The sequence below is a fragment of the Cupressus sempervirens genome, chromosome 4 (genome assembly GCF_028749045.1).
Source record: "Cupressus sempervirens isolate cs-2001-9-10 chromosome 4, ASM2874904v1, whole genome shotgun sequence".
In the NCBI taxonomy this organism is placed as follows: Eukaryota; Viridiplantae; Streptophyta; class Pinopsida; order Cupressales; family Cupressaceae; genus Cupressus; species Cupressus sempervirens.
The window spans coordinates 97,030,121-97,044,084 of record NC_143121.1 but is presented as its reverse complement, the minus strand read 5'-3'; the positions used below and the strand labels follow the sequence as shown (position 1 = coordinate 97,044,084).

The following is a 13,964-nucleotide window of genomic DNA, read 5'->3' as shown; positions in this document are numbered from 1 at the left end:
AGGAACATGTTATCAAAATTGTAAATTGGGGATTAGAAACCTATTGTTGCAAGCGTTTGGAAGATTTGAGGTTGATTGAATTTCAACCACATTTACCTGCACCTAGAGATCTGTACTTTTTTTAGTTTTTGGGGGTTTTTTTGTCCTAATTCTAGATCTTACTTAAATTTTTGTCTTGTAGTTTCTGGTTTGCTATTTTTCAAGGTGAAAGGTGTCTTCCACTACACATATTTGAGATTAGTCCCTTTCTCTATCTTCTCCTTGTGTCTCATATATGATTTCTTGCTTTAATATGGAGGTATATATATTTCTTTCATTTAAATCAATTAACGCTAAGCAGGTTAAAAAATCTAGTAGTTAATCAATCAATCCAATCATCTCAATCTAATCACATTGTAAAATCTAAGGTTAATGAACATTGCAAGAAAGAGGACTTTCTTGTGTACTTCCATGATATAATTTGGGTTTGATGTTGACATCCCTTCACTTCACTTGGGTTGTGATTCTAGCGAAGAGTTATGTTCGGAAGTTAATTAGTCTCTTGTATTGAATGACTTAGGGTGAAGATGTTTAACTAATAAACTCATCTCATCTACTTTACATTATTGAATCGATTGCTTCCATTTCACCCCTAAATAATGAATAACCAAGCTATTTTGAAATGTGATAAAACCATGTGCTATGAGTACCAACACCAACTAGTACCATTAATATAATTCATCCCCTCATCTCAAATAAAAATATACCAACACGCAAATGATCATAGACATGACTAACTAATAAAATTTGCATAACCATTGAATTGAACTTGATGGATATAGGTAGTCCATAGATGAGTCATCCCACTACAAGTGAGTGGGTAGCTAATCCACATTATTCATAACTTGAAGATCTAAGAAATGAAACATGAAAACTCACCATCATATCATTAACCTAAAACTAAGCTATCAAAGAGAATAATCCTATACACCAAACAAGTCAAACACCAAATCGACATCTAAACTGGTTCAAAAAAGTCCAAAATCATGTATCATATTCAAGGAACTAAATAACCTCGTGGAGACAAGAAAATATCTCAAACCACCAAACCACCATAAAATTAACTATATCATGTGAGTGCAAAACATGAACCTGCATACCCATGACACAAAATCAATAACAATATTATACCAACACTCAAATATCACCCACATAAGACTCCACATCTTAAATAAAGTCCAACCATGGACTTTGATCATGTCCAACCATTGGAACCAAAAAACTTAAAAACTCTTGCAAACTTGTATTAGGAAGTACAATATTTGATAATCAACTATATCATAAATATCTCATTAAAACATGTCTCCCTTGAGGTATTATCCCTTAACTCATATGGATGTGATCACACTTGTACCCTGAATACCAAACACAAATAAATCTACAAACAAGTACACAACTCCCCTTACTCATCAAACTAATAAAATAGTAGAACTTTCAAGTAGTTAACTGAACATGCTCCCCAATACCTGTCCAAGATTAAAAATTTGACTTTGTATATAAAAGATTTGAATAAAATTGTGAAAATAGAGAACACCCAACTTACAAGCCCCAAAAACATATTAAAATGGAAAAATCATGGAACAAAACATATACTATCATCAAGTGCTTGATGAATGAGAATGAACATTACACCCACAAAAATATGACACTAGTGCAAGAGCACCCTTGGGACCTAATTTACCTCCAAGAGGAAAATGTTGATTTTTCATTTCATTTTATGTTGATTAAGACTACTAAGGTCATTCAAGATCATTTAGGATTATTCATGACAAGTTGTTAGAAGATGTAAAATGTTACAAAAGTTGTCAATGTTGTCAAAACTTAAAAATCTAGTCACTAATATGATATGGACATATAACACAAAGGGAATGAAACAATTGATAAAAATATAAATACATTAGTCTAGTTTCATTTCCTTTTTCTCTGATAACAATTCATTAACTTTTGAACAATTTATGCTATTTCTTGTGAGGGCAGGTCTATGATAAAACTAGGATTTCCAACAAGCACTAATAAAACTATATCTTTGTATTGCATTGTCCACAAAAGCTCAAAATTGGGGAGAGTCTTCTTTATATTTCTTCCCATGGTTCTTCATGGTTAATAATTATTTGATCACTTGTACAAGATACAGAGGTTTTTGTGTGTCTTTTCATAGTAAATATTGCCATAACCCTTGGTGAAATGAGGCTTTGACAAAATATTACATTGTTAAGTTGTTTGATGTAGCGATGATTTATATGTCAATACTACTCATTTTAAGAGGTTATGATTAGATTAATATTGTATGTCCTTGGTAAATTTTGGATAACATATGGCAAAAGTCAAAAGAAGTAATGCATCTAAGTGGCATACAATAAAATGCACCTTGAATGTATTTAAGTGGAACTTGTATGTTCAATTGATTTTAGTCCTTCTTTTCCATCAAACACAAGATATATCTTAAGAAAACCCACATGAGGGAAAACCCCAACCTCTAAAAAATATCTATCACTTTGTATCATTCAACAATGAAATATTACAATACATGCATGAAATTCTTTGAAGTCCTAGCCATCAATAAGCAGTCTATGTGAAAATAATGTAACTCACATCCCATGCCATGCTTCTAACCTCTGCAAATTCTAGCTTTGCTTCTCTCAACAACTACCCTTTTGGTTACTTTGTTGGAAATTTGTTCAATGCTCTCCTTAGGATTCATAACAAGGGCTTAACTGCCTTCTATATACTGTAAGTTGAGTGGTTGTATCGGGCATCGATAGATCAATCTTTTGGTGCAACAACACGAACACTCTAACAAGTAGTGTTAGAGCTTGGTCATAGGTTCGAATCCTCAGATCCTTAGGTAATGTTGAGAGGGAGATTGTTGGAAATTTGTTTAATGCTCCCCTAGGGATTTGTGACAAGGGCTTAACCACCTCCTGTGTACTGTAAGTTGAGTGGTTGTATTGGGCATTGATAGACCAATCCTTTGGTGCAATACCAACTGCACTTTAACATACTTTCATAGAAACAAGCTCCCACAAAATCACTAAATGGTGGTACATAAACCATGTGCTACATAACCCCTACCCCCATGTTTAATATTGGGCACTTTATTAATTTCCTTTCCCCAATATCAAATAATTACAACAATATTATGTTATAGTGTTAGAATACAACATTCGATAGATGGTGCACACCCCTCTAAGTGCTCCTATGTGCAACATACACAATAAATAAAATATTACAATAATAAACATTATTGTGTGAGGTGTAAAACACCTATTTTCCTAATAGCATTACATTAAAAGACCATAACAAACTTATTTAAAACAAAAATTATTTATTATTACTTTTTATAGGCTTCATGCCCTGCCAAGAATTTTTGAAACACATTTTTAAAATCACAATTTACCATGACAAAAGGTTGAATTGACCTAATAGTACTATTGCTTATTGATTCATATGTCAAGAAAGTATAAATTGTGCACTCATGAATGCATAAATGGATGACATCATTGAGTCATTTCAATCATGCAAATTTTTCAACTATCACGAAAACCCATTGCTAATCAATATCCTCTTTACATATCTTGTGTGTTTGCATTGATCAAATATTTGTTGCACTAACTTTTGCATTAATAAATTCTAAAACCCATTCGTTGCACCTTGTATATTGCTCATTTATTCATTGCATTTCATCCATTGTATAATTTCTTAAGGATTCATCAATATCATACAATCAGTGTTAGCTACACACATATCAATTGGACAATATTTCATGTATCTCCTTTCTGATCACAACATTGTTGAATCAACTAACAAGGCTAGACTACACTTGATGGAGTCTCAAGGACTGCTCTAACAATGACTCTCAACACCACTAAAGTTTTTATTGACATATATAAACACATAAATATTTTTTACAAGTATTTGAAACCCAAATTTGTTAGGCATTACAATAATCCAAAAGATTAAGGCTACCCAAAAGGGTCAACAACATCCTTAAAAACTTCAAGACTTCTACTGCAATCTCAATCTAAATCTCTATATAATTGATTTAATTACAAAATGTATCTACCTTTCCCCATTCATCCCAAGTCTACAGTCAAAATCTAAGTGTTAGATCAACGTCACAACATAATCAATTTCCCTAACAATATTTCAATTATTTTAATCTCTAGTTTAGGAAAATTTTCAAATATAGATTTAGATTACGCCCTTCTATATTCTACTTTAAACCTTTTTACTAAATTTTTATTTTTATGGAGGATTTTTCTCATCTTCAAAGTACTTTTACCTATTTGACCAGGGGAGTGAAACTTAGGGTTCAAACTAAGAACCAATAACTAAAAGAATATTTATTCCGTCAAATTTATCCATTAATAGGGTCTTGACCTTATGTGTCATAATGTTGGAACCTTACATTGAACATGACTTGATTTTGACGACCCATTTAGAACCATTCAATTTCATCAACAATCCAAAGACCATTGACATATTCTAACTTTCACCACTTCATTTTATCAATAACAATTTTATACAAAATTAAATTAGATAAGAAAAACAGACCTGAATTTATCTCATTTTTCTTAATATGGGGAAAGAAAAACGAATATACACGTACATAAGACTTTTGGGATAATGCTATCAATACACCCACTGCAGAAACAAACGCGGGCCTACCATCTAGAGACCTTTACAGCCCCACCTGCCTAAAAATATCGATTTGTGGGCCCCCACACGGCGAATATCAATTCTCGCTTTAGTCTGTGGTCACATGCGGAGACTTTAGGTGGCAGCTAAAAAACACAGCCAAACAAACGCAAAGGCGAAATGTTTTAAAGCGGGCGGTCACGTGGGCTGAAAGAAGCCCTTTTCGGACATTATAATTATATCCCGTTTGAATCTGTGTACAGAGTTTCTTAGCTACGTACTGAGCAGTAGTTCACAGCTCAACTCAGCGAAAACCACAGCTAAAAGAGAAAAAAAAAATGTCGATGATTTCGATCTCCAATTTTAGCTAAAAAAAGAATTGGGATTTCGAGTGAAACCCTAGCGACAGAGATGAAGAGAAAAACTTCTGGACGGATTTTTTTCTGAATTTTGAGGCGCTGTAGAGTAATTTTTTTGACCAGTTGAATTCTATGTAGTTATTATTATGGAGGGCAGAGAATCTTCTGTGGCTTTGCAGCAGCATGGGGGGCAGCCTCCTTCTGCTTTTGCAAGGCCGTCTGCTGCCATTAACATCAATAACAGTAATATTAATAATAATTCGGCGGCTTCTGTTTCGGCTTCGCCTTCAAATGCTATGGGAATGCAGGGGGTTTCGAATGCCATAATGTTGAAGAGGAAGAGGGGGAGGCCGAGGAAGTACGGGCCAGATGGCGGCATGACATTGGCTCTGCCGCCTCCCGTGGCATCATCGTCGGACATGGTAATGGTCTCTCCTGGTTCTTCGCAGAGGCGGGGAAGAGGTCGCCCGCCTGGCTCTGGTAGAAAACAGCAAATGGCTGCTCTAGGTAAAGTTTATCTTCCTTTTGAAAGAAAAAAATGTAATTTTTTTAAAGCATTTGCTGTGAGGAGTATTTTGACCCTAGAATTGCCAGAAAAAGAGAAAATGGCTGCAGCAGGGGAGTAATATTGTGTTGATATGTAAATTAAGACAGTAATTTATTGCAATTAAAGGCGCTTGTAGTGAGGAGTGGTGTTAACCCTATTAGAAAATAATGGCTACATGGAGTAATGATTATTTTCTCACGAATCTTTTTTAATTTGCTTTCAATAGTACTATTTTTCGTTTCAATTAGTTTTTTAAAGGAATCTGCAGTGTGCAGTGGAATATACTCTAGAATTTAGCGAAAAAAAACAGATGCAACGTTTAAAATCATTTTTCTTATTATTGAGTTACTTTTGGGAAGGGAAATTTTTTATTTTAATTTTTTACCAGATTTCCTGTGCACAGTTATCTTTATCTTGAGTTTTAAAGTAAAGGAGCAAATGGCTGTGCTAGATAAAACATATTTGCTCGTTTTCATTTAAAAGTATATTTTGGGGGAGCATATTTTTCTGTTTTTTGTGAAATCGACTTGAGCAAATTTTTTTTACCTCTGAATTTACAAAGAATTGTCTTCCTTAGTATCTCCTATTAATTATTATTATTTAGCTTGCTGCTGGTATTATTTCCAACTTTGTAAACTGCAATTTTAGTGAGCATTGGTAATATGCCTTTGCATTAAGAGGAAACAGAAGTTGGATGCATCAGGTAAATGGTTTTTTCCCCTCTTCTTCATTTTTTTAGAAATTTTACAGTTAGATTTTTAATTTTTGTATTTTTTATAGTTGCAATGATCTATACCTTTTAGAAGAAACAAGCAAATGGCTACACTGAATAAAGATAAATTTTCTCATATTTATTTATTATTGTTATTTTTCACAGTTGATGTTTTATGGCAGTTGTTGTGAGCAAGAGCCTTAACATTATGGGATAATTTTAATAATTACTATTAGTATGCTATCATTAGCACATTGTTGGGAGCTATTTCACGTAATTTGTTGGGAATATGTTCCTAAATATGAGCATTGATTGCTTAATTCTTTGGCTTATATAAGAAGCCATTTTACAATGTATTATTCATCAACACAAGATAATGATGATAACAAAGAGAGAATCTCACATAGGAAATAAGATTTAGATGGAGTGTTAGTACATTAATTGTTAGAAGGTTAAGGGGCCAAAAGACAATTCATGTGTTTTGGAGGGTGAAATAAGTCAACTCAGGTAGCCAAGCTAGTTGTTTGAGCTGTCCTTATTATAAGAACCACGGTCAAAATACTTTTACCAAGGGTTTTTGATTCAAGAACATTCTTGGGTTGGCACAATGTTGCATCGCCCTTCTCATGCAAGCCTAATTTCTGTCTTTTGCTATGGCAGTTAGTTGTGTGTGGTTGGGTGGGTGGCTTGGGTTATGTGTGGTTTTCTATTTGTTGGTGCACCCTTCTATTAGTGGTATGTTTACATGCACCATCGTTGTAGAGATCATAGTTGGCAAACTTCGGAAAGGCCAAAAATTAGGTAGATCCAAAATTTGCGACTTTGCAAAGACTTGGAAAAAGCACAACAATCTTAATTTAAAAAAAAGTTTTCTTAATACTTTTTTAAATTATTGCAAAATTTATTGACAAAATGTATCCAATAATTTCCTAGAAATATATATGGAAGTGTCTTGTAGTAAATTTTATTCATTTGGATAAAATTTGAGTACAAATCACAACATTATGCTGAATCTTGATTCAATGGTCAGTTGACAACTATCAGGAATTTATGGTGTTTGCCTTTGAATATTATCATCATATAACACAAATTGCATTTTATAGCATTTCACATCTTCCTTTTTCCTAGTCTAGTGGAAACTTGGGGCAATGTCCTAATCCTTTTTTTTCATTGCAGCCCCTCACTCAACTATGAAGACTATATTTGTGGCTCCAACTTGACCTCTATGGTGCTGCCAGATGGCAATGACCAATGTCATTTAATGCCATTCTAGTAGCTCCTTTTGCTGCAGCTACATCCTCCTTTTCTTGCCTCTCAAAATGTCATTTGGAATAAACTATTTGGTATCCTCAGTTTGCCTTGTCTCTACCATCTACCAAATCGATGACCTCCTTTGGTTTGTTCTCTACCTTTCTTGTGTGAAGTTGAGGGTTGTGTTGTATTTTACAATGATAACGTCTTTTGAACCATTGATGTTCTTGTATGATCAAAATGATCAATGATTGTGATATTATGATAGTAACAAATATACATAAGTTGCCAATTTTTGTCTCCATTACTAAACCCCTTTATAGTAATAAAATTTCTTAAATGACAAGAGATCCCAATAACTAGTGGGGTGTGGAAGTGAAGACCCCAACGGGGCTGAAGGTTAGTGTTGGGTGAATATTTTACAACCAACTTGATTCAACCAATGGCAAAATTGTAGTTTCAACCACTCTGTAGTCTCTCCTCTTTGTAAGGGATGGCTTCCCCTGTTTATTGCTACTGAAAACTACTAACACTTAAATAGGATCTCAGATTATGTATACTAAACTAACTAATAGGGTGTTACCTTCACCATATTCTCTTCTTTCAAAATAGGTGTTCTTTCCTTTTTTTATTTTTTTTAGAATAGATGATCTTTTCTTATAACAAATTTTTAGTGAGTAACCAAGAAGCTCGTGAAAGCTCAAAGACTTTCAATGACTTGTTATATGAATTCATGAACAAAGATGGAATGTAAGTGCAAGTCAAAGACTTAAACATACATTAGACCTTCATGACACAAACATAGAAGATAAAAGTAACTCAAAGACTAGATGATATCTTTAGTTTGAACATTCAACACTAGTCTTAAACATAATAAGCAGCTCAAAGACTACAAGATCAAGTTTGAAAACATAATATTATTTCTAAACTAAAATAAGTAGTAAAAGACTACGAGATTGGGTTTAAATCGCTTTTAGAGAACACCACAATACTCACAATCAACTTTGGATAATGTCGTCATATAGCAGTTTGTTCCAACACAAATATTGGAAGCAACTTGCCTTTTTTATTGATCACAATTTGGTTTACATCTCAAACCAAAGTTTTAGAGTGCTACCTGAAATGGCTAAGTGTTGTTGTCTTGCCAAAAGATGAATATTTACATTGAAAACTCTCATATTTATAGACGAGAGGCTATGAGAAAAAGGTGGGAGAGATAAGCTAACTTTGACTTATTCCACAATACAATCCTAATATACCATGTCTTGTAATGTGATCATATGTAATTGCATCTTTCAACTTTGCATCCAATGTGTCAAAACACATTGCATAATGCATGACTTGAAGTAAGTGTCTAGGGACACAACTTATTACCAACACTCTTTGTTAACAGAGTTTTCATGTCTTCTCTTAGCTACTCGTGTTTTGGAGTCCTTGGGTATGTGGATATGAGCATCTAAAGTGGAGTTACAAAATGGTTTTGGAAGATTCCCAAAGTTTGACAAAAGCAATGTAAAGATGAAGGAAAAACTTGACAATGTGAAGGGAAGGTGAAAATTGATTAAGTCTAGGTGAAGTTGCAATTCGGGTATCAAAATTCAAAATGCATGTAAAAATGCAAAACGTCTAATATATAATCTAGTTCTAGAATCTTGATTTCATTTTAGTACAAGAGTTTCCTTGTAATTGGGTGTTAGAAACCCGATATCAAGTTTGTACAATGAAAGGTGACTGCAATCTGTGTTGTTATGTGGAGCCTAATCAGATTGTTAGGTTAATTTTCCCCCTCTTCCATTGGTGTACTGCCTGATTTTTCTATGGGGGTTTGGGGACAACGCCTCCATAATGGGTTCAAGGGACAATGCCCCTTGTGGGTCTGGGGTGGGGACTTAGGTGTGCTCTCTGTCACAATATAGGGCGGGGTTGAGGGGCAATACCCCGCGAGGAGAAAAATGACTTTATTAGTGTAAAAGGCACTGAGTTATTTTTCTAATGGACGACATATTCTAACCATAGTTACATCACCCTCAGGAATGGGGGGACAACAAAACGGGGGGACAAGTTTATGAGATGAGGGGACAGAGGTGCCTTAATTTGGGGACGGTGGCAAGGGATAGGAGGGGTTTTATATATTATTTAAAATGCTAGTTATGAAAATATGTATTGCAATATAAGATATAAAGATGTAAAAGAATAAATACTTGAACGTTGCATTGAATTGGAACATTGTACATTGAACATAAATAGTTAAATCAACAAATAGTCAACACCAGGAGATCCCCCCATCTTTGGTGGAGGTGGTGGAATTTGGTGGCGCTGTTGGGGATGGGGGAATGGAGTCCCAAGTCCTCGGTGCATTCCCGTCTTCGAGATGTAGGGCAAAAAGGGGGGGGATGTGTCCCTGTGTTACTATGATTCTAACCCCAATTTTGTAACCAACCTAAGTCTTGTATAATGATTTTAGTACCTTCTTGTAGTGATATTGAGTAGCAAGGGATTGCAGATTGGAATAAGGTTGAATTATTGGATAATAATATTGGACACTGTTTGGTTGAATTATTGGATAATAATATTGGACACTGTTTGGTTGAATTATTGGATTAAAAACATTCGATACTGTTTGGTGGACTTAGCTCAAGATTGGGTGAACCATGTGAAATCATTGTGTCTTTTGTTTTGTTTTTGGGAGCTTTATTCCTTTGCGTTGTTGGTTTTATTTGCATGCAACTGTTATCTTCTTGTCTAATAATCCTAACAATTAGATCCTAGAAACCCAATTGCATATGTGTAATGTGCGACTTGAATGCTATTGAGTTTTATTGCATATGCTATGCAATAGATAAACATGTGGTTGGGTTTTGAAACTTTAGCAACACTTGGTGCATGGAGGACTTGTTAGGTTTTAGAATCCTGACAAGTGAATAATATAGAGGACATATAGGTTGAGTTTTAGAACTCATCCTATAGGTAGCATCCATTCTGGGCATTAATGCCCCTACGAGATATATGGGTAACACCCTTGTTGTAGTACAAGGTAGGGTTGAGGGGTAGAGCCCTCAACACCAAGCCTAGATCGAGGCCTCTGATACCCCACTTAACATTGTGTTGCACAACATTTTCACAATTTTTATCATTTAAGGAGAAGTTAAGTATTTGGCACATTTTTGTTTCTAAAAATGGTCTAAAAAATAAATTGTTTTTATTTGTTCAAGAACTTGCTAAGTTAATGTTGAGTACTTGCTAAAAACTCTCTACGCAATTTATTTTGGCGGGTTCTTTCCGACTTGGCGAGACCCATTGAGTTTGCCAACTATGACAAAGATGAGTTGTGTGGAAGATTTATCGATTATTGGATCATGCAATTTGTGCATTGTGTGCATACTTTGTGAAATTAATCAATGTCACATTTTAGGTTGTTGGTCATTTCGTGGCTGATGTTTTATTCGTATGTTACTTTTGGAAGCTCACAAGGATGTAACTTCAAATTAATTGAGGAATGATTTGGCCGTTCTTTGTAAGATGGCTCCTTACTAGCTAAGCTACTATTAAATATTGTAATGTCTCTTTAATGGTAATGTTTTGGTAGTTTCTATTTTTGACTTATGTTTATGTTTGTTTCTTTTTAAAACATTGTAATTTAATTACCTATATAATGTAACACCATTTTTGTTATTGAACAATGAATATACAATCACCATTACGCTATAGCAAAGTAGGTCGATAGGGCTCTTTTAAGTTTACTGAACTCGTTGGAACTTCTTTTTTCCAAAATTTTTAATGAAAAAATCTTTTGAAGGTTTTACTCAAAGTTTTATAGTTTGTTTTTGAGGGATTTTTTGACAACTTTGACGTTTTAACCTATTTTTGTTGAAGGTCATTTTTCAAAATTTGAGTGTTTTTCATTGCAAATCGAGGAGGAATTTGGTGGATATTTTTACATGGTCAAGGATTTTACCTATTTGTAGTTCTTCATGCTTGCGCTGAAGAATTTAACCCAACAAGGCCCATGAGGAGAAAGCATACATAGGAGCAAATATCAAATGGGGAGCGAAGATGCTCATAGTGCAACTTAGGATATGCTATCATCATTTGAGATGCGAAACATGCAGATGGATGATACCCAAGGAAGAAAGGAATGAGAGAATATGTCTGTTTTGCCCATGGGAGTGGTGGAGACCGAACTACACTTTCTAATGGAATGCCCAACATATAGTGACATGTGCTTTAGCTATCAGGATATTCTAGAAAATGGCAATTTAGGTACTCTTTTTAGGAAGAGCAGTTGGGTAGGACAACAAATTTAGTGGTCAGTATTCACTGTTGAAGGGCAAACTTAAAGAAGCAATTCCAAAAGGCCTAATGTTTTTATCTTGTGGGTCCCATAGGCTGCTTTGGCCTCGCAGACGTTATTAAAATCATTCATTCATCTATTGTTTTGGTTTGGGCAAGTGTTACCTATGCACAATTTGTCTGAGCCTGCATTTTTAGCAAAATTGACATGCACGTTTTTTTGCCATTGTGTTTCTTTAGATCCTCAAGAGGTCCCATGTTATTTTCTTGATATGTGTGACATTTTGAGTTTTTTTCCTCTTTTCTATGAACTAAGATGGTGTGAGCAACAAAGAGTTTTTTCCCTGCGTTTTTTGAGTAGCTTTTTTTTCCCTACGTTTTCTCTATGTGCTCGTGATCACCTTGTTCTCTGTGTGCTTCGCAACTCATGGTGGATGACTTGTTCTTTTTTGGTGATGTTAGATACATGTCTAGGGTTTTCTTGTTTGTGGGTGTTCATGCCTTGTGCTAATGGTTTTTTTGATTTTTTCCCAAAAAAGTCATGCTTGATTGCATTTAGATTTTTGCAATTATGAGTTTTTGCCCTTTGTCCCATTTTTGCAGCAAAAATTTCGAGGCCTTTCTGTGTTGGAGGGTTTTTTTTGTTTTTTGTTTTCCACCAAAAGTCATGTTTGATGTTTGTTATAAACATATATGGGTTTTATGATTTTTTCCTTAAAAAATTATTTGTTCAGTTTTATTATTTTTTCCTAAACAATTATTGTGGCTTTTGATTATTTTTCTCTTCATAAATCGTTTGTGGTTTTCTTGGTTTTTCCAAAAAAATTATTAGTGGGTTTGTGAGTGAGGTCATTGGTTTCTAGGTTTTTATATTTTTTCCGAAAAAAATCATTGGAGGGTTTTGTTGGTTTTTTCTACAAAATTTGTGATTTCTTGTTGTTTGTTTTGAGTCATAGTGTTCATCCGCAAAAAGTTTTTGGCAATTATTTTGAACAAAATTGTGTTTGGTTTTCTGGAGCGGCTCAATTTTGACAAATTTCTCCTCAAAATCATAGTTTCAATTTGCAAAGTTGTTCTCAATATTTTTTACTTCAGGGGGGACAATTTTCTTTCCCAACTTCAGGGTGGAAGGATTTTGGTTATCTTGGCTATTTCCAAAAGTTTTGCAGCATTAGGGGGAGGCTCTCAATAGTAGATTCATGTCGCAAAGTGTTTGTACGGAAGGGGGCAACCTTCTATGCATTTGTGACCATGAGGAGGCAACCTTCTATGTATTTATAACTAAAAGACATGTAGATTGTCTTCTATAGGATAGTTATAACTATATGACCATTGAGGTTATTAAATATTGTAATGTTTCTTAAATGTTAATCTTTTAGCTAGTTTAGGTAGTTTTCATTTTTGGCTTATTTTTATGTTTGTTTTTAAAAGAAACATCCTAATGCAATTTCTTATATAATGTAACTCCGTTTTCATGATTGAATATACAATTACCATAACAATTACTACTTGGTAGATTTATTTTAGTGATTGCCTTCAATATAGCGTGGTAGTGTAAGTGGAACCTGCTTTATGCTTGGAAGATTTGGTCATTTGAACATTTTTTTTGTTATAATTAGATGCGGTGCTACGGGGCCACACCTGTATATTATACTTGTTTGAACAATTTGGTTGGAAGACCAATTTTGAATATTCTGCAAATTGGTTTTCAGATAAAGTTTTAAAGTTGATTTTATGTTATTGAGAGTATTTTCATAGTTGTTGTGAGGTTGGGTGGCATAAGTTTCAAATATTGATAGTGCTTTTGTAATCTTTAATTTGTTTGATCATTTGTCTTGTTTTTTTGGTCCTTTGCGTTCATTTTTGTCTTGCTTCTCATGTGCTCAATTTGTGCCCATTAGTTTTTTGTTTATTTGCCCATTGTGGTGCTATATGAAAGATGGAGGTGGCAATAGTTTTAAAGTATAAAATGAGAGGAAATTAGAAGCAACATTTTTTTACCTTTCTATCACGTTTTGCTTCTTTTAGTTTCATCAACTTTTGTAGCTAGTTTGCTTCAACATTCAACCACAATGAGAAAAATCAAGGTTCATCATTCTTCTAAGAATTCTTTTGTTCTTATATGATT

At 34.2% G+C, this 13,964-nt stretch overlaps 1 protein-coding gene across 2 annotated transcripts in view; it reads left to right on the top strand.

Moving 5' to 3' along the window:
• The first annotated feature begins 4,940 nt into the window (after window positions 1-4,940).
• Window positions 4,941-13,964, top strand: part of LOC149560108 (AT-hook motif nuclear-localized protein 10-like) — a 66,314-nt gene continuing 57,290 nt past the window's right edge. For both annotated transcript variants that reach the window (XM_089824511.1, XM_089824510.1), the window contains exon 1: window positions 4,941-5,543. In XM_089824511.1, the coding sequence (XP_089680637.1) occupies window positions 5,183-5,543 (361 nt within the window). In that variant the 5' untranslated portion in view covers window positions 4,941-5,182. The remainder of the gene's footprint in view (window positions 5,544-13,964) is intronic.